The sequence below is a fragment of the Colletes latitarsis genome, chromosome 12 (assembly GCF_051014445.1).
Source record: "Colletes latitarsis isolate SP2378_abdomen chromosome 12, iyColLati1, whole genome shotgun sequence".
Lineage (NCBI taxonomy): Eukaryota > Metazoa > Arthropoda > Insecta > Hymenoptera > Colletidae > Colletes > Colletes latitarsis.
The window spans coordinates 17,767,591-17,789,376 of NC_135145.1; the positions used below are offsets into that span (position 1 = coordinate 17,767,591).

At 35.0% G+C, this 21,786-nt stretch overlaps 1 protein-coding gene across 4 annotated transcripts; it reads right to left on the reverse strand.

Annotated features, from left to right (window-relative positions):
* Positions 1–463: 463 nt before the first annotated feature.
* On the reverse strand, positions 464–21,769 carry LOC143349168 (uncharacterized). Of its 4 annotated transcripts, none has more exons than XM_076780207.1 (10): positions 21,573–21,769; positions 18,281–18,505; positions 17,547–17,744; positions 16,520–16,648; positions 12,573–16,309; positions 9,710–10,122; positions 7,263–7,454; positions 5,252–5,788; positions 4,944–5,177; positions 464–1,637 (listed from the first exon to the last, which is right to left on the reverse strand). In XM_076780207.1, the coding sequence occupies exons 2-10, from the start codon at positions 18,472–18,474 to the stop codon at positions 558–560; spliced, it is 6,714 nt and encodes a 2,237-aa protein (XP_076636322.1). In that variant the 5' UTR covers positions 18,475–18,505; positions 21,573–21,769; the 3' UTR covers positions 464–557. The 4 variants fall into 4 exon arrangements, with proteins under 4 accessions (XP_076636322.1, XP_076636324.1, XP_076636323.1 ...); XM_076780209.1 differs by lacking the exon at positions 21,573–21,769 and adding an exon at positions 21,331–21,519; XM_076780208.1 differs by lacking the exon at positions 21,573–21,769 and adding an exon at positions 21,055–21,322.
* Between the last annotated feature and the right edge of the window lie 17 nt (positions 21,770–21,786).

Here is a 21,786-nt window from a genome sequence, read left to right on the forward strand (position 1 = left end):
AAATATGCGGTGTGTAATACTATGACATTATTAATGCGCACATCGGTTGAAAACTGGGTGGGACATTAAGCTAGTTGCATTTGTGATCAAAAGTAACGTTATTATCGTTATTCTAGTTGTGCAATATAATTAAACTAAATTTAATCGATACCCAAGACGCCTCTAAGAGCCACGAAATTCCTATTTTCTGTCGTAGATCAGACAATGGAAAAAATGATTTAATTTGAAACCTGTATATTCCTAGTGCCATATTTCATTTATAGTTTACCTTTAATATTACAACAAAATCATAGCACATTCTCTATATATCTAATAAATGCATTTCAAATATATTCCTTTCGACGATTACGTCAAACTGCAACTTGCGTTAAATTAAAATTATACGTAATTCTATATATTTTTTTTTTTTTTTACACATAGTACGATCCCACAATTGGAATTATCACGTTTGCGATTACAGATGATAATTTTATATATATAATTCGTAAAACTAATGCCGCGCTGTACGTAAAAAGAAAAAAGAAAAAAAACATACACAGCGACCGATCTATATAAATTTAAGTATTGATCTGAGAAGATTTAATATCTGCTTTTTTAAGTATCGTGGGCTCGTCTTTTAGAAAGGTTCCTGATCTAGAGCCCACCGTGAGTTGTTTCGCGACTTCCCCGTTATGGCACTTAGTTTTTACTTTCTCGTCGCACGGGGCCTTGCTAGTTATCCTCTTATTGGTAACCCCGGCTTTACTTATTTTGTTAGTGCCAGACGATTTTGGGGAAGACCTTTTACTAGGGCTTTCGGATCCCTGTTGGTTCGGCACTCCCTCTTTCTTTTCTCTCTTAACGGTAGGGTGATTGATCATGGACTGCGTGATCGGTCGCGTATTCATAGGCTTACACGACACGTTATTCAACAACTTACTTGGAACGTCCGGGGTCTTCGCGGCGTCCAGAAGATTCCTTCGCAAACTAGGCGAACCGTGGTAAGCGCTTATAGCCGCCACCCTGCTCCTGCTCGCTGCAGTTGAGCTCTCCAACGACCTGGGCGTTCTTCTCGTTATAGTGAGCGGACTCCTTTGCTGTATCGGCGGCGAACTCTTCTTTACTTTCTCATAAATTTGCACCTTGCCCGTTGTCTTCCCTAAGGTCGGCGACAGTTTGTTCGACGTGTTCGATTTAGGCGTTGTTGTGATCTCGGTCATTAGACTGTCCGTGGACATCGAGGTGTCCATTTTGCTAGCCTTCTTTTTAACAGCTACCGGCTTGTTCTTTGATTCTGCCAAAGAATCTACAGACAAGCCTATTTCTGCGTTCTTCTGCTTAAACGTTGGCGATTCTGGACGCGTGATGCCGCAACTTTTGCTGATCAAGTCCTTCTTATTGTTCGTTCTGCTTGTATTTGGTTCTGTTAAACTGTCCGAGGAAAGAGCCTTCACATCCTTTTTTATTGGTAATTTTATCTTTGCTAGCGGTTTCTTCTCGGTGGCACGTTTCATTGCCGGGCTGGACGTCCGGGACGAATCCGAAGACGAGATCATTATCTTTCGCCGTGGTTGTACAATTACCTTTTCCGGATGTGGTGGATGTACAGTCTCTTTGGGGACAGATTTGTTTCTGGGTTCCAAATACCTCGATTTTACCTGAAAATTGTTACCATGAAAAAGGGGGTCAAATGTGCACTTGAACTTTTGACTTACGATGGATCCATCGATAGAGAATCAAAATCAAAGATTCTGTGCCAAGTTTCAATCCTCCATCTTGTTCGGAGGGGTAGTTATAGGGAGACTCCGGATATCGAATTTGTGCCTATTTTTCATATTCAATCGAGTACAAAAATTACGTAAAAAATCTGGTGCATTGTGATTATCGAGATACATGTTTGAGAATTTTTTCCGATTTTTCGATTCCAAATTCTAGGTGTAAAAAATTAGAAACGCAGGAAAATACCGATTTCGTATTGAAGCCTTCGAGACACTGGATTTATATAGGGTGTTCGACCATCCCTGGGAAAAATTTTAATGGGGGATTTTAGAAGCCAAAATAAGACGAAAATCAAGAATACCAATTTGTTGATGGAGGCTTTGTTAAAAAGTTATTAACAATTAAATTCAAAAATTTTAAATCGTCCTGGAAAAATTATTTTCGGTTGTAGGGGTCAATTACAATCATTTTTGGTCAATACACATACCTCCAAAATTCTACCCATTTTCTAGAAAAAAATTCGGGAAGATGTGAACTTTTTCGACGGAAAAAAAAAATTTCAAATCATTTTGGAAAAATTATTTTCGGTTGCGAGGCTCAATTACAATCATTTTTGGTGAATAGACCTACCCTTGAAATTCTACCCACTTTCGAGAAAAAAATTCGAATAGGTACTGAAATTTTTAGACGAAATTAAAAAATTTCAAATCGTTCTGGAAAAATTATTTTTGTTTATGAGGATCAGTTACAATCATTTTTAGTGAATACACTTACCCCTGAAATCCTAACCATTTTCGAGAAAAAAATTCAAAAAGATGCCTAAATTTTTCAAGGAAAATAAAAAATTTTAAATAATTCTGAAAAAATTATTTTTGGTTGCGAGGCTCAATTACAATCATTTTTGGTGAATAGACCTACCCTTGAAATTCTACCCACTTTCGAGAAAAAAATTCGAATATGTACTGAAATTTTTAGACGAAATTAAAAAATTTTAAATCATACTAAAAAAATTATATTTTGTTACAGGGGTCAATTACAAGCATTTTTGGTGAATAGACATACCCCGAAATCCTACGCACTTTCGAGAAAAAAATTCTTTACCGAAAATTTAATGTGAGGTCAGAAATGCTCCCCTAAAATTTTATGCGAATCTTTAAAAATGTCATAACTCCTGAACGGATTGGAGGATTTCAATTTTTCAAAATGCAAACAACGTGTATTTTAGTGGGGATTAAGTAGAAATTCTAACAATATTGAAAAAGTTGTTCCTTGACACTGTAAAATGAGAAAACCCCCTTAAAACTGGTTCAATCTTTCAAACGACCATAACTCCTACAATAGTAAAGGTATCTCATTGAAATTTTTTTCTGAAGTGGAGCCTATGGGTACCTACAAAAAAGTATTAAACAAGTTTTCTGTAGAGCGTCAAACAAATTTATTAAAAATGAAAAACGAATTCTTAAGAAAAATCGCGAAGGGGTAGGTGCTTAAATTTTTCGGCAAAAAAAAAATTTCAGATCGTTCTGGAAAAATTATTATCGGTTGCGGGGCTTAATTACAATCATTTTTGGTCATTACACATATCTCTGAAATTCTATCCACTTTCGAGAAAAAAATTCGAGTAGATACTGAAATTTTTAGGTGAAATTAAAAAATTTCAAATCATACTAAAAAAATTATATTTAGTTACAGAGGTAAATTATAATCAGTTTTGGTCATTATACATATCCTCGAAACCCTACCCACTTTCTAGAAAAAAATTCGAGAAGATGCCTAAATTTTTCGACGGAAAAAAAAATTTCAAATCATGAAATGGTCCCCCGAAATTTAATGCGTATCTTTAAAATGTCATAACTTCTAAACGGATTGGAGGATTTTAATGTTTTAAACAGCAAACAACGCGTATTTTGGTGAAGAATACGTAGAAATTCCAAAAATATTCGAAAAATTGCTCCTTAACCCCGTAAAGTGACAAAACCCCCATAAAAATGGTCCAATATTCAAACGACCATAACTCCTACAATAGTGAACATATTTCAATGAAACTTTTTTCTGAAGTAGAGCTCATGGGTACTTACAAAAAAGTATTAGACAACTTTTCTGTAGAGCGACAAACAAAATTACTAAAAATCAAAAACGAATTTTTAAGAAAAATCGACAGGGGTGCCTTTTTTCGGCGAAATTAAAAAGTTTCAAATCATTCTAAAAAAATTATTTTCGGTTGTGGGGGTCAATTACAATCATTTTTGGCGAATAGATATACCCCCGAAATCTTGCGCATTTTCGAGAAAAAAATTCACTACGGACGAAATTTTAAACGTTCTTAATTTTCGTCTTATTTTGGCCTTTAGAATCCCCCATTAAAATTTTTCCCAGGGTTGGCCGAACACCCTGTATAACACGGTTTCACACAACACGACATTTTCTAGGAACCTATCTACCGTGTTATAGGAGGGTTACCTGTAGTTGAAAATTGAAAAAATATATAATTAATAAAATAAAAAAAAGATGTGCTTTAAATGGGGCGCGAACCAACGTCAAAAAGTTTGCAGCATATCCGCAGTCAAGCATCTTATTCACTGCACCATCGCACCTATTAAAAATAATTCTAATACTTCTGAATATAACACACATAGCTCCTTTAATTTAGTGACTTATTTTTGTTTTTCTATTCTATACACCGTTCTATTCAACATAGAATTGTTTAAAACCATAGAATATAGTTATCCATTAAGGGGAATATAAAAATTCGAAGTATAAGTTGCTTTTTCACGCGAAAAACGTCGAAAAAATCGGTTTTTAAATCTAGTGTCCCGAAGGCTTCAATACAAAATCGGTATTTTTCTGCGTTAATTTTTTACACTTAGAATTTCGAATCGAAAAATCGAAAAAAATTCTTGAACACGTATCTCGATAATCACAATGCACCAGATTTTTTACGTAATTTTCGTACTCGATTGAATACGGAAAATAGGCACAAATTCGATAATCCGGATTTTCCCTATAACTACCCTTCTGAACAAGATAGAGGATTGAAACTTGGCACAGAATCTTTGAGTTTGATTCTCTATCGATGGATCCATCGTAAGTCGAATTTGGTTCAAGGGCACATTTGACCCCCTCATTCGTCTATACCCTTTGTAACAAAAATTCTTCTTAAATACAACGTATGTATTTTAAAAAAATCTTAAAAATCGAAAAAGTTGACAAACCCGTAAGAATTCCAAATTATAATTCTCAATTACCTCTATTTTATTGGGCCACGATTTCGGTCTACTCGTATCAGTAGCAGTTTGCTTATCATCTTGCATTTTACGTTCCAGCGGGTCGCTTTTTGGTTTATTAAATACCTTCTTTGTTTGTTGTATCGTTGCCATTTGTTTCAATGTTTTGTCATTGTGCTCGGAAATAACCATTTTCACGCGTTTCAAATCCAAACTTCGATTCGTCGTTAAACGACTCGACACAGGCCTTGGTTCCTAGAAATATTAATTTTGCATGATTAAGAACATTTAACAAATTTACATTTATTTATATTTTTAAAGGTATTTACTTTCACGAAGTTGGAATGCCTCGACTGACGTTTCGAAGTCTCATGAGGTAGGATTACAAGACACGCCAATTCCTGTATTCTACGTCGAAGTTCCAAGTCCATTTTCAACCATGTAGTGGTTCTCGCTGCTCGCGTTGCGTCCCTGACCAAGCATTTCTCCACCCGGCATTGAATCTTTTTCAAAAAGTCAATGAACAACTGGCCCCACTTGATTTTTTCTTGAGCCTCGTCCAGTTGCGCGGAAGCCAACATTTTATGCAACTTTGAGTAACTTTTGCACGCTTGTTCAGGGGGCAACCGTTCCGCAGCCGCTAAGAAATTGTCCTCCAATCTACTGATGTTCCACGTCAACTCCCGACCAAGGGATTGGAAGTTTTCGTTCCCCAGCACGCCTGAGAAATTGTCCGACAAAAACTTCATCGAGGTCTCCAGCAAATTTGACACCATTCTAAACACTGGTTCCGCCCAACGCACATTTGGCAAGGTCGCGAGTAGCTTGTCGCAATCCATCATGGTTTGAAGCACGTTGTCTGTAGACTGGTAATTTATAACAAAAAGAAAGCGTTACAAAATTTAAACGTCGGTTAACACTAGATTTACCAGACCAGTCATTTTGACTAGTCTTGCAATTTTAATTAAAAATTCCTACATGTAACATTTCCTTTCTGAAATGTCATGACTTTTGTAGCTATAACTGAAGAATCAGTTTCATGGACTTTCTATTATTTGTTATATTGTCAAAATGACTGGTGCATGTTTCCATGTGATGAAATGACTCAAATCATGATTCTGATGCAGTACATGTAGTGGCTCTTGGAATTATATATTTACTCAGTCAAATTGTGTATTTACATTCGTTTCGACAAAAGAGATCAGAGGGGTCAACGTTTACAAAGAGACAACTTCGCTTTAGTTTCGACAGTTTGGGATTAATTTATTGAAAATAGCCAAAATTGCTTTAAACCAGGAGTTTATATTACGGTGGATGAGCAACTCTTTCCAACGAAGGCCAGATGCAGGTTCACACAATATATGCCAAACAAACCTCAGAAAGGCATAAAATTTTGGCTGGCGTCTGACATTGAAACTAAATATGTAATAAGTGGCTTTCCTTATTTAGGAAAAGATAAAGGCTCGAGATTTATCATCGTCACTAAGTGAATATTTTGTACTGAAACTTGTAGAACCATATACTTTGAAAGGTAGAACCATAACAACGGACAATTTCTTTACCAGTTTGCCTGTGGCGTTGAAATTATTATCTAAAAATACTTCGTTGTTTGGAACAATGCATGCAAACAGGAGGGAAATCCCGAAAATTTGCAAACAGAAGAAAGATAGCATGGTTCATTTCTCAACGTTGCTGCACGAATCAAATGAATGTACACTTACAGTTTACAAGAGTAAACCGAATAAGAAAGTACTTGTACTAAGTACAAAACATAAACGTGTAAAAATTGACAAAACTAACAAGAAATTACCCCAAACTATGTCTTTTTATAATAACACAAAATTTGGCGTCGATGTCACTGACCAAATGGCATGAAAATATACTGTAAAATTAGGTTCCAGAAGGTGGTCACTTCAAGTTTTTTTCAATGTTTTAAGACTTTTTGTTTCGTTTGGCTGAAGAACTTGCTTCTAAATATCAGACTTCAAGGGGAAACCCACAAGAAGCTAACATACCAAGTTCAAGTGGCACCGCTCCTGTACGTAAATGGTGTCAAATATGATATTGCAATAATAATAAGACCACAACTATTTGCAATATATGCAAAAAAAAATGAACTACAAACAATTAAGCGTTTGACTAATTGATACTGTCAATAAATCTATTTATGTATTACAATTAATATTATGAATCTCTTTTTGTCAGTTTTTAAAAGTAAATAAAGACTGGAAACCCCACTAAGCTCTTTTTCTAAAGACCAGTCATTCTGATTTGGTAGAAATAGGTATACTTAAATAGCTGGTAAATCTAGCGTTAAAGGATACATTAAATTTTGCATACCATGTGTACAATATGTTGATGATAACATTTCTCCATCAGTTCTCTTGGAAGAGTCGCGAACGCTTTACACGGCCATATTCGTACAAAATGTCTCGTGATCCATCGAAGAGATTTTCGATACACCTCGTCGAGACCATAAGCCGCTGCTAAGGGCATACACTCCAATACGCCAACAGCACATATTTGACAAGGCTAGACCATGACGAATGAATAATTATTATGGATAAACCTTATGTTTAGGGGAGGCAGCTGCGATGACCTTGACCTTGACATATGTTGTCAAGGTCCCCCCTCACCCCAAATGACCCTCAGAAGGTTTTAGCCGTCACTCGTTTTTTATTAAAAAGTTATTAATAAAAATGTATTATTAATATTACACTAGAATCTGCGTATACGTATACTCAATGTGATCTTGACGTTCACACAGTTTATAAAGGTCACACTCTTGAGCATCCCTCAAAAAGTTACAGTGAGGAGTCAACACACATATGACACTTTACCAAAAATAATTTTTTATTCAATATTTGCATGTAGACTACAAAAGAAACAAAATAGTTAGTATTATCTACAATCTTTTGGCTTTTCAAAACAAATTTAACATTTGTAATATCATTACTATTTTGCTTGGTACAATTTTTTTTCTTGTAGTCGGTTTTGCACCGCAACTAATTTTTAGTAAACATTTTAGATTTTGGTGCACTTAATATTTTGTCCATGAACTCTCAACCTTGATAATTGCTTCAATACGTTTAAGTATACTTAATATTACAGATTCGCAATACTCTGGTGCAATAGAATCGCATCAATATAATGTCACGAAACCATTATCTAAAGATATAAAGAATAATATTATTTTTCAATTAAAATTGAGTTTATCAATGGAAGTAATTGCTAGAAAATTTGCTGTTAGTCAGGGAGTTGTACATACAATACAGAGAAAATGTAACGAAGTCCCTGCATCTTTTGGAGGCCATCCAAAATTATTATCATGTCAGGATAAGAGAAGACTGACAAGATAAAACTGTTAAAAAACGATGTTGGAAAGGAAATTAGTAAGTGGACATCTCGTAGAGCATTAAAAGAAGCCAATTTTACAGCAATTAAGAAGAAAAAAAAACCTGTCCTATCAAAAAAGAATGTCAAGGCCCGTCTGAATTTTTCAAAAAAACATTTAAGCTGGAATATGGAGCAATGGAAAAAAGTAATTATTTCAAATGAGTCAAAAATCAATCGAATTTCATCAGATGGATGTTGTTGGTGTTGGAAAAAGCAAGATGAACCTCTTATACCACGTCATGTGAAGCAAACAATGAAATTTGGTGGTGAGTCACTTATAGTGTGGGGGTGTATTACTGCGTATGATATACGATCACTACATTGAATAGAAGGTGTGGTGAACCAATATACGTATAAGGATATTTTAGAAAACAAATTTACTAGAAACAATTGAAAATATGTCAGTATCAGAGTTGATGTTGTATTCCAACATGACAACGCTCCTAGGCATTGTGCCAAGAATTGGCTGCAAACTCAACTATTTCAAACCATGGAATGGCCTGCTCAAAGGCCAGACATAAACTCGATTGAAAATGTCTGGACATACTTAAAAATGAAGTTGGAAAATAAATATAGTGCTCCCTCACCAACGATAACTGGCACGTGGCATAGAATGCAAGAATAATGGTATTCTATTGCACCAGAGTATTATGAAAATGTAGTATTAAGTATGTCTAAACGTGTTGAAGCAATTATCAAGGTTAAAGGTTTTTGAACGAAATATTAAATGTACCAAAATCTGAAATGTTTACTCAAAATTAGTTGCAGTGCAACAAAACTGACAACACGAACAAAAATTGTACGAAACGAAATAATAATGATATCACAAGTGTTAAATTTGTTTTGAAGAGTCAGGAGATTGTAGATAATACTAAGTATTTTGTCTTTTTTGTATTCTAATATGCAAATATTGAATGAAGATTTATTTTTGTTAAAATGTCGTATGTGTGTTCAGTTTTGCTCGTTACTGTATAGCTACCTCTAGTTTTTTATTAAAAAGTTATTAGTATATAAAGATTACCAGAAACCAAAAACAGGAATATGGAATTTCGTTCCATGAGCCCTGCGGAGCATAAAATAAAGCATCCCCCATGAGTTGAACAGTATCAAATTAAATTCGTTTCGCTGACTGAAGGGGCTGCGTCCTCCAGACCTCCCCTAAAAACTTCACTAACACCCATTTTTAATAAAATATGATTTTATTAAATTATATGATTTTTATATGCTAATAACTTTTTAATAAAAAACGAGCAACGGCTAAAATGTCTTGGATGTTACTCAGGAGGGTGACCTTGACAACATATGTCAAGGTCAGCGGAGCTGCCTCCCCTAAACGTAAGTTTTACCTTATTATGTTTATAAAACGTGTATTTTTGCGTGTTATTAATTACCTTATGAAACAGATGACAATATTTAACTTTAAGCGTATATCCAATCACTTCTTTAAGCCCCTCCAAACACAGCATATCCGCTAAGGTTGCTAATTCAACTATACTTAGTGAATCTGGTATGTTACTTTCTCCACTGTATATGTGGCACAATGCGAAATGTACAGCATCGTACGAATATCCTTGCAGAGAAATAACGTTCCCTGCACTTTCGATCCATCCACCGCTAAGAATCGCCGCAAAGTATTGACAACGAGAACTCAATATACATTTGTGGGCTCTTATACGACGACCAGCCACATCGATCGTTACGTCTGGATTAATTTCTTCTAAGAACATTCTTAATAAATCTTCTCCCAATCTATTGTACGGTCTTCCTCCTGCCAAACTCGATGTTTCTGTTTCCTCTGTACTACCTTATAACAAGAAAAAATAACAGAATACATACGATATACAGGTTGTTTCTTAGAATATCTCCATTTTGTTCGAAGATACGAGAAAGAGCACACTAGAAGAATTGCTTCTTACGATGATAAGCAATTACTTTGTTTTTCTTTTATTACATTGAATTCTGAAATCAGTGAAGTCGTATCTTTAAGTTCACCCGTTATACATATTGGTTGTAATGAGCTTATAGAAACAATAAATAAGTAGCGACGCGTACGTATACAAAAACTTTAATTATACAGCAACGAACAAAACTGAATACACACACTACATTTTAACAAAAATAAATCTTTATTCAATATTTGCATATAGAATACAAAGAAGACAAAATACTTAGTATTATCTACAATCTTCTGGCTCTTCAAAACAAATTTAACATTTGTGATATCATTATTATTTCGTTTCATACAATTTTTGTGCAGTCAGTTTTGCACTGCAACTAATTTTGAATAAACATTTCAAATTTTAGTACATTTAATATTTCATTCATAAACCTTTAACCTTGATAATTGCTTCAACACGTTTAGACATACTTAATACTACATTTTCATAATACTCTGGTGCAATAGAATACCATTGTTCTTGCACTCTATGCCACGTACCAGTTATCGTTGTTGAGGGAGCACCATATTTATTTTCCAACTTCATTTTTAAGTATGCCCAGACATTTTCAATCGGGTTTATGTCTGGCTTTTGAGCAGGCCATTCCATGGTTTGAAATAGTTGAGTTGGCAGCTAATTCTTGGCACAATGCCTAGGAGCGTTGTCATGTTGGAATACAACATCAACTCTGATACTGGCATATTTTCAATTGTTTCTAGTAAATTTGTTTTCTAAAATATCCTTATACGTATACTGGTTCACCGTACCTTCTATTCGATCTAGTGATCCTACATTATACGCAGTAATACTCCCCCACACTATAAGTGACACACCACCAAATTTCATTGTTTGCTTCACATGACGTGGTATAAGAGGTTCGTCTTGCTTTTTCCAACACCAACAACATCCATCTGATGAAATTCAATTGATTTTTGACTCATTCAAAATAATTACTTTTTTCCATTGCTCCCTATACCAGCTTAAATGTTTTCTTGAAAAATTCAGTCGGGCCTTGATATTCTTTTTTGATAGGACAGGTTTTTTTTTCTTCTTAATTGCTGTAAAATTGGCTTCTTTTAATGCTCTACGAGATGTCCGCTTACTAATTTCCTTTCCAACATCGTTTTTTAACAGTTTTATCTTGTCAGTCTTCTCTTATCCTGACATGATAATAATTTTGGATGGCCTTCAAAAGATGCAGGGACTTCGTTACATTTTCTCTGTATTGTATGTACAACTCCCTGACTAACAGCAAATTTTCTAGCAATTACTTCCATTGATAAACTCAATTTTAATTGAAAAATAATATTATTCTTTATATCTTTAGATAATGGTTTCGTGACATTATATTGATGCGATTCTATTGCACCAGAGTATTGCGAAACTGTAATATTAAGTATACTTAAACGTATTGAAGCAATTATCAAGGTTGAAAGTTCATGGACAAAATATTAAGTGTACCGAAATCTGAAATGTTTACTAAAAATTAGTTGCGGTGCAAAACCAATTACAAGAAAAAAAATTGTACCAAGCGAAATAATAATGATATCACAAATGTTAAATTTGTTTTGAAAAGCCAAAAGATTATAGATAATACTAACTATTTTGTTTCTTTTGTATTCGACATGCATATATTGAATAAAAAATTAGTTTTGTTAAAATGTCGTAAGTGTGTTCAGTTTTACTCCTCACTGTATTATGTTGGTCAAAAAGTTCGTGCAATTTTCGAGTCACAAATAAAAAGTACTTCTTTTATGGTAGGAGGTATCTTTATTCGATAACGAATTTTATTTCCATCTTTGAGAAAGCTTCATAATTCCTAATTCATAAAAATCTCTGTTTTGTAGGCTTCATTGTTTCCTTTTTAAAATATAACTACATGATATGATGAAAATACTCCTTTCTAAAGTCCTCAAACTTTTTCATTAAGATATACAGTTAAGTGTTAAATATCGACTAACCATGTGCTTTTAAAATTTGAGTTGACAGCGTAGTTGCATTTTAGAGAGCTAAAAAGCAAGTATCACAAAAATCCATACAAACTTTTCAACCAAACCAATACAACATCAAAACTTTCTCTAAAAGGTTATTCAAAGCAACGATCTTAAAGCATATTCAACACGTTCACTGTCCGGTCCCTTACCTATATGGGTCATACACAATGAACGTATTAAAAATGATCACCAATATCTTATTAGAATATTTGTCTCTTCGAAACAAATAATCTTCTTCGTTAAGTTCTTTCGTACTCTCGAAACAAACAGAGATATTCTCTATGTTCGTGTTAAAGGTAACACTCCGTATAAATAATAATTACCAGCTCCAGAACGACCCATGCTACTTTGCATACTGCTTAGATCAGATTCAGATATAATACCTTCTCCATCGTACTCTCCCGTTAAATCTTCCAGAGGAGACTTCTGTTTCGATGGCAGGGAGGTGCTCATGACCGAGGTAAATTTTCTGGGAACTGGCCTAACCGAGCCATTCGTTCTATACATGACTAATTTGCTCTCGATCCACGAAGTCTCTGGTATACTGTTACACATACGATAAGTAGTTCTATCTTCTTTCGCGGTTAAAACATCCGTCGTGTGAGATGCGACAGGCGTTTTATCCAAATCCGACAATCTGACGAAATTGGACGTTGTCGCTTTCAGATTTAGCCCCATGGCCCTTTCGTTTTTCTTCGCCGTTGCATTGTGGTTTTCAAAGGTCGCATCCGGCTTTACGTAGTCCGGACTCTTCAATTCGCTTTCAATTTTCTTGATCGTTTCGTTCAAAGATTTATGAGTCTCGGATATTTTGTTACCGACAGTTGGTATCACTTGTGTTCGGTCTATATTTGGGACTTCCCCGTTCAATAATTCGGACAACTCGTAATCGTGATTGTCGCTGTCGGGGGACGGCCCGCTGCCGCTACTGATGTCAAACGTTTCGCTTTTACGCGTCTGTCCCTCCGTACTCTCTGTACAGGTCTTCTCCCACGCCGAAGTCTCCGAATATTCGTCTTCGTACGCTTTGACGTCGGCAGTTTTGAGGTTATCTGAAGTCAGCTGGGCGGTTCGTTCGGCTTTTAACTCCGTATATTCGTGCTCCTTTATACTTACGCGAAGCTCCTCGTTGATCACCTCGACGTGAGAATTTGGAGGCGTGTCTCTTGCATCGTACTCAAAAGCATCCTCCGAAGACGTGTCCATATTACTCAGTGCACAATTCCTCTGAGTGACGCATTCCGATTTTGTTGCATCGTTCAAAGAGTGATTTGAAAAACTTTGCTTGGCTTGTAGTTTCTTCAAGTCGCCACGGTCCACGGAGAGACTATGCGCGCGTTTATGTTCCTTACTGAACACTATTTCCTTTGCAACGTGCCCATTATTGTTAGCACCCTGCGTTTTATCGACATTCCAGGAATGTCGTTTGAACGCTGGTCGCGACGAGGACAGTGTTCTTCTTCTCACCACTGGAGAATCAGACTCTATATACATAAACACGCTCGGTTTAGCTTTGTCTCTAACAGATTTTTGTTCGTTGGACAACTGGTCCGTCTTGTCACTACTATTCTCATTAGAATTGGTATCGTTCGCTTTTATTTCCACTCGTTTATCACAAAACGTGGATAAACTTCTCCTGTGTGTAGGTTGTACAGTACTTTCTGCGCTCTTGGTCGAATCACTTAAATCGATGAACATGGAGAAAATATTTTTCTTGTCTTCGTTAGACTTTCCAGGCTTGCTGTTGGTCTCCTCTGCTTCTGGTTTCTTACTTTTCAACGTAGAGTTTGTATTAAATATATCGACATAGAATTCACAGTAAGACTTGTTACTTTCGTTTTGTTCTTTCTTCTCCGTTGGATGATTTTGTTGCTGCGCAACAGATTTGTTATCCATGTCCTTCAAATTGACAAAGAAACCCAAGCTACCTTGCTTGTCGTGGGCGCTCGTTTTTCTAACAGGTTTTTTAACACACTCAGACGTTGAGAAACTTTGAGACATGCCTACTTGAGTATTATTTGTCGACTTGGATTCGGTTTTATTACAATCGCTCATATCGACTACCCACGCGGTCATGGAAGACGCCATTCTCGAAGGTTTCATTCGCAGTTCAGGTTCACCCATGATAACCGAACCCCCAGAAACAATAGGCGTTGATTCTGTCTTTCGACGGACAGTGGGACTATCGGTAGGCTTCGAATAATCCGAGGTGCTGACACCGCCAGAAATAATAGGCGTGTTCTCGTCGCATTTAATCTTTTTTAGCGTATCTATTCTGTTGTCCTTTTCTAAAATGCAATTCAGCGTAACAGGCAGGCTATTGCTACAGCTGCTCGGCCCATCGTCCAACTCCGCGTGGTAATCCGAGACCACCTCTTCGCTGGCGCTTTTCGTTACAGGATAAATTTTAACAATTTTACTATCGTTCTGCAAAGAATCCTTACTTTCTGACGGTATCTGATTGATCTCGTATTTCCCATTATCCAATGGCAGGTATGGCATTGCGTGATATTGAGTACCAGGTGGAATTTGAACGTCCATATTGAACTTGTTCAGTACAGTGCTTACTGGAATCGCGGGCTCGTCTGGTGGAATGAAACACGAATCGCCATCGACGCGGTGTCCCGAGTACTGAGGTATAGCATTCTGGAATACGAGATTACCTTGTCGTCGTTCGTATTCTTGCCTTAATACCGATATCTTCTCGTCGTTGGAGTCTAATTCAAACGTATTCCTCCTAATGAGAGAAGGACGTCGAGTATCTTCTATTAAATTCAAATCTTTGTCGTTCGTATTCTCCGTTGCTTCTGCGTTACTATTTACGTTAACAGCGGTGTCATTGTCGTTAGGTACACGCGATATGATAGATCGGTCGTTATTCATATTCTTATTATTGTCAGGGCAAGGTGAAGGATGTGCGCTTTCGCCGCTGTCCGCCTCTTTAATTTCTACAACCAAAGACTCTTTGTTCGTTTCTGCGTTTATATTTCCCTTATCCTCGGATAGAGAATCGGTTCTCCTTATTTTTCGGGTGTCTGTGAGCGGCTCTAAGTACTCTGTCAGCTTTAGTTCCCTTTCGAATTCTGCCACCCTTTCGTGACCGATTTGCAAATTGGATGTTTTCAGCGACGTAAATTTGTAGCATTGTTCGTCAGGGAAGTCGTTGGATTTATTTGCGGCGTACTCGGAAGAATAACAGGTATACGGCTTGGGCTTGTCGTCGAAGCATTGACTTTTAGTCGTGTTCGATGCTGGAACTTCTACTTCGTCGTTGAGCGTCGACGCGTCGATAAAATAATAATTGCTCGCGTTACAGGAACTTTTATGTTTCGGTATGTTATGTGATGTTTCGAGTCTTGCGTTTTCCGATTGTGCGTTCTCGGTTCGACAATAACTGGAATTACATATCTTCTCGTCGCACGGTTTCTCCGTGGATTCCCCCTTTGCAGATTCTTTCTCCGCGTCGGTGCTCACGGAGGATACATTACCGAGATCGATGAACTCAAACGACTCGTTTTCGTCGCTACCGCAGTCCGATTCATAAAATGGATCACTGAGTACGTGATTCTCGTATTGAAAAATTTCGTCTGTATGTAATTTCTTTTTTTGAGCATTATCCGTGGACGAGCTGGATGAATCTAGTTGTGGTTGTTCCGCATCGACGGAAGAACATGTTGCGCTATGTTCGTTCGAAGCACTTTCCATTAATCCCGATCCTACCAAGTCCTTTATATGGCATGTGCTACTGTAAGCGTTGGCTGAATCATAGCGATCTGCATCCACAACTATCTTCTGGTCTTTGTTATTCCCGCGTCTAACGCGTATGTTAACAAAATCATCGTTCGCAGAGGTGTATCCCGTGACTTGCAATTCCTCAAAATCAGTACTCGAATTCTCGGACGTTGTGTTTTCATGTGGACTTACAGAACCAGTCTCTAAACCAGAATCAGCCATATCGGATAAAGTGGGACTTACATCTGTCGAAGCATACTCTCTTACATTTCTCGTATCCTTAGCGTTGATTGTTGGATTGCAGTCTGCTGTTGCGCAATCAACATATCTTTGACATGAAAACAAATATTTATCAATCAAACTAATTAATAAGTAAAGCCATGCCTTGGAAGTTGGCCAGGACTTTTCTTTCGAAACTGATCGGTTGCTATTCTCGCTTCAATTTTAGCCAGTTTTGGTCCCAAACATTGGTCAATATCCAAGGTATCGCTGTATTACATAAAATAAATTGTAGAATATCATAATTATAAATTATAACCTTTTATTGATGTCGGAAACAGTATCGATACAGGATGCATTCACAAATCTTGATTGGTAAGTAACGTTCAAAATAAGGTCTACCAATAGTCGTTCTTCTTGCAAGCAGTTTGAATTGCTATATAAAAGCCTGAAAATGCATGAAATGTTGTTAAAACGTATATAATAAGAAGAGGAAAGATATTTAATCCTTAATGAGTACCACAGGTGAAAATTCACCCGATAGAAATATTGACGTATCGTCTTATTAGTTAAATTTTACTGTACTTACTTTTTCTATAGATAAACTTGTGTTTTATATAGTTTTCATTTTATTTCGAATATTACAACTTAAACAATAATATTATAATTACAGCGAAAATTCACCGATAGTACCATTAGCATAATAGTAAAGTATCATATCAGTTACGGGATAATACATGTATTATTCTAATATGTGCATTCTATGATGTTTACAGTAGGAGTGACAAATGAAACAGTATAACATGCTGATTGCTATAATTTATATTGTCAATCGAAATAGTGTATATTGTGTCATACAAACGTGAATGTGGGGAAAATAAAAAAAAATACGAATTAAAGGAAAAAATAACAAAGTATAGAGAAAACTTAATATCCTTATTTTTATTATACTTATAGTAAAATATTATTTACAACTATTTAAGTAATTACTTATTCGTGGAGGACAGTTTCTACATATATTTGTTCAACTGCGTACTATATCACTGCGTTTAAACAGAGACAAATGCATAAATTTTTTACAAATTCAACAAAATATAGTTTATTAAAGAAAGACTTTTCATACATAATTTATGGAAAATGCATGCAAATAAATATTTTTAAATTCGAACGAAAGGAATACATGGAACTTTCAAAATGTTAATTTTGGAAAATTTGTTTATTTTCCTCTGTTCATAAATATTCCTGAATTAAACAACAGTCCATGCATACAATATGCAGTATTTAAGAAATACACATAGTTCTGATAGATACTGCTTCTAGGTATATGATTATCGATATGGCGATACCTCACAAAGCCTTCAATGTGATGAAAAATTTCCGGTTTATCAAGGATGCAATCAATGCGACTGTTAGTGTATATAAAATAAGGCTTGAGGACCTTATAAAAATGTGGAGCTCTTGTTTTAACGATACACTGGTTTGTTGGTATTATATTATATCCATGTATTATGTTAAGATCACAATACAAGGAGCCCGTAAATATTCTACAATAAAACACTCCATTCAGTTATGTATTTAAGAGCTTATATTTTTTACACATAATGGCTTTATTATACACATTCCCGTCAGTTACAATTTTGTTACAAGTACAGAGACAAAATTCAAACGGATGCAACAATTATTACACAGTGAAATAAAATATAACAGATTCTTAAAAACATCTAGGTTGACACGAATAGTTTCGTATTAGGAGTTTCAAGTATTTTATAATTTTGTACAATATATGCCAATCGCTTCGATACTTTATATTATACATACTAATTATACAAATCACATTATACAACTAAATGCAATTCACCGACAGTTTAGATACATCATGCATGAATGTTCAGAAATTATTCTATTTTTTAGATCGAACAAAACTTATCTTTACTCGACAATTAACTATCTACCGTATAATTGATTTTTAAAGAAATACTTTTCGGTACACATTATAATTTTAAACGAATCGATTCTCGAATGTATTATCGAATGATTTTTTTTATTTTTTGAACATAATAAGATAAAATTATTACTTTACCTCAAAATATTATTCTGTAGATCACTTAGACTTTTTGCAATGATGCGGTTCTTCTCTGCACATTGATACCTTTTAAACGTTTCGCTCGAAGGAAGCTCAGGCACGACAGAAGCATACAGTTGATGGCAACAGAGCCATTGACACGTTCTGTCTAAATTTCCACTTCGCTTGTTGTTGCTCCTGCCTCCAGCCATGAGGCATGTTTAATGTTTCATACCTGTCCACCTTTAACATACAAAACTATTACGTAGAAAACAAAAAAATAAAATATGAACAAACGTAAAGGTACAATCGTGGACAGGTTTAATGATCAACAGAAAATCAATGCTATTTAAAACATAATTGTAATAAACCAGAATTGTATGGAACATTTAAGTTAACAAAGTGTACTTTAATAAACAATAATATCAATAATAACTATTAATATAATAGAATATATTATCATTAATCAAAACTGTATACAATTTTTGATGGTCAAAATTAAGTGAACACTTTATAAATATTTAGAAAATAAGCAATTAGTATTTGGTATTGTAACTTCTTGCTTCAATTACTGCTTCTAATCGTCGTAGGATGCTTTCCACAAGTTTTTGGAAACTTGTTGAAATTTTAATTGCAATTCGTTTAAAAATACTGTTTTATTATGACGTTTTCCTAATGGTATTTCCGAATCTAATAAAGCTCGATGAATTTTCTATAGGATTAAGATCTACACTTTGTGGAGGCCAATTGAGAACATCTATCCCACAATCCTGTAAAAATATTTTTGCTCTCTTCGCCGTATGCTTAGGATCATTATCCTGTTATAGCTTTCATCCCTCATCGAGATCCATTTTTAGGATTGACTCTTCCATATTTTCATTTAAAATGTCAATAAACTTATCTGCATTCATGATGCCATGGATGGGTGCTAAATTTCCAACCCCATGTTTGACGGTAGGCAACATATACTGCTTCTTGTGAGCTTCATTCAATTATCTCCACACGAGTGATCTCTGTTTTTTATTTAATAACTCAAATTTGCTCTCGTCACTCCATATAATATTTTTCCAAAATGATAATGGCTTATTCACATATTTTTTTGCAAAAGCCAAACGTTTCTTTTTATGCACTTCACTAATGCGTGGCTTGCGTCTAGCTAAACAGCTCTTCAGATTAACTTCTTTTAATCTTCGTCTCACAGTTCTTGAAGAAATATTTAATTACAGAGTTTCAACAATATTTCGTGATGTTGTTAATGGATTACGTTGAGTTTCTCTTACAATTTGTCTATCATTATATGAATTTGTGCTACGTTTTTGTTCTCGACCGATTAAATTTTCAACAGTATCATACTGTAAATACTTGTAATAAATTTTATGCACTGTACTCTTAGAAACTTTGTATTTTTCAGCTATTTTACAATAACTTAGTCCATTTTTGCATTCTGAAACAATTAACTTTCACAGATGCACAGGAAAGTCTTCTCGTCTCTTAGACATGTTTGGTTTATATTTCTAATCTTGCTTAAACAAAAGTTCAATGTCTACTGAGGACGAATGACACCGCACAATGCAAGAGTCGAACGTTTGTTTACATTTTTTTCGTCCCAACACAGAATGTCCTCTGTGTCCACTTAATTTTGTCCACAGTCTCAAAGACACCCAACAAATATATACGTATAAATATTAACAGAAACATTATATTTATACTTTTACATACTAAATATATTCTCTCGTTGTGTATAAATATTTTTCATGTTAAACGTCTGAAATAAATTTATAACACAATAAATAAAAATAGAGATTATTCAGAATTTATATTCTGTCCACTTAATTTTGTCCACGACTGTTTGGTTTATATTTCTAATCTTGCTTAAACAAAAGGTCAATGTTTACTGAGAACGAATAACACCACACAATGCGAGAGTCGAACATTTGTTTACATTTTTTCCATCCCAACACAGAATGTCCTCTGTGTACACTTAATTTTGTCCATGGTCTCAAAGACACCCAACAAACAAATATGTATAAATATTAACAGAAACATAATATTTATACTTTTACGTACTAAATATATTCTCTCGTTGTGTATAAACATTTTTCATGTTAAACTTCTCAAATAAATTTGTAACACAATAAATAAAAATAGAGATTATTCAGAATTTATGTTCTGTCCACGACTGTATACAACTTATAAACTAGATATTAATCCTTTCCCTTCATGCATCGCTGTACAGGCAATATACAAAATAAAATAAACGAATAAAAGATTGGCAGCCTTCTCAATTATAAATACAAGCGCAAAGGGTTAAATTGTTATGTGAAAATATTAAGTTTAAAACTTGATTCGTCTGCGTAACAGATTTTGTACCTTTCTTTTATAAATATATCAAGTTTTATAATATATTTATATTGTTTTAATATTCATTTGTAACTAATAAAACTCTAATGCATAATGGATGCTGATGGAAAAATATACGAATCGGTGATTCTCTTTTCAATGTATGCGTTGCTGACAAAGTACATAACAATTTCAAGGTCAACATAGTAGTACTTCTTGCATGACAATTACTATTGCTTTCAGAATATCATTAACATCCAAACAACGATCATAATTTATTTACACACATTATGTAACATGAAATATTGGAAAATTTTAAGAATTATGTACTCGATCGAGAAATATTACATAATATTATTTTTGTAGCATATCCAGAAACGTGTTGAATATTTAGTGAAAGCATGCAACATGCCACTTTATTACGTTTAACCTTAAATTTGACGAACACGTACGAATTCATGAGTGAAACATCTCGATAAACGTTCGAAACGAAAATTCAAAAATTCGGTAAAATTGAAACGCGAAAGTCAAACGAAACGTGTACGATTTTGCGGCGATTGAAAGTAGATATTCGTGGTTCGAATCGAAAGACATTACGCCGATGAAAATGACGCTAAATAATCGATTGATTTATGGAATTTGCTGTTACGACCAGCGAAATAAGATACAAAATGTACTGTCATTGATTCACGGTTTTTTGACATTTGAAAAACACTGATCGAACACACCTTGTTGACTGTCATTCAACGCATCTTTCTACGTATCCTAAGTACGGTTTCAGTTTCGTACATTAATCAATATATGCGGGTTAATACAGTTTGACAGAGTGATTTCGTTTTATGGAAATTACAGAACGACGATAATAGTTTTGTACGAATTGTTTCAACGTTGAAACATCTTAAATATATTTTTGATGAGACTTTCTCAATAATTTATTGATCGCACTTGGTACATATACGTACGTACTCACCTCGCATTATTTCGATTCTTGAACACCGGCTCGGTTGTATCATAGTCATGCATTGTTATACGCCGAGATCTCCTCGCGCATTTCGTTCGACGCGTCCGCTACGAAATTCGGCGGATATTAACGGTACGATAGCATCAAACGTTAGCTTGTTTGTTGTTCGAAACACATAAATATGCGACGGTCGTTCTCGATCTGAAAGCGTGAGATCTGCAAC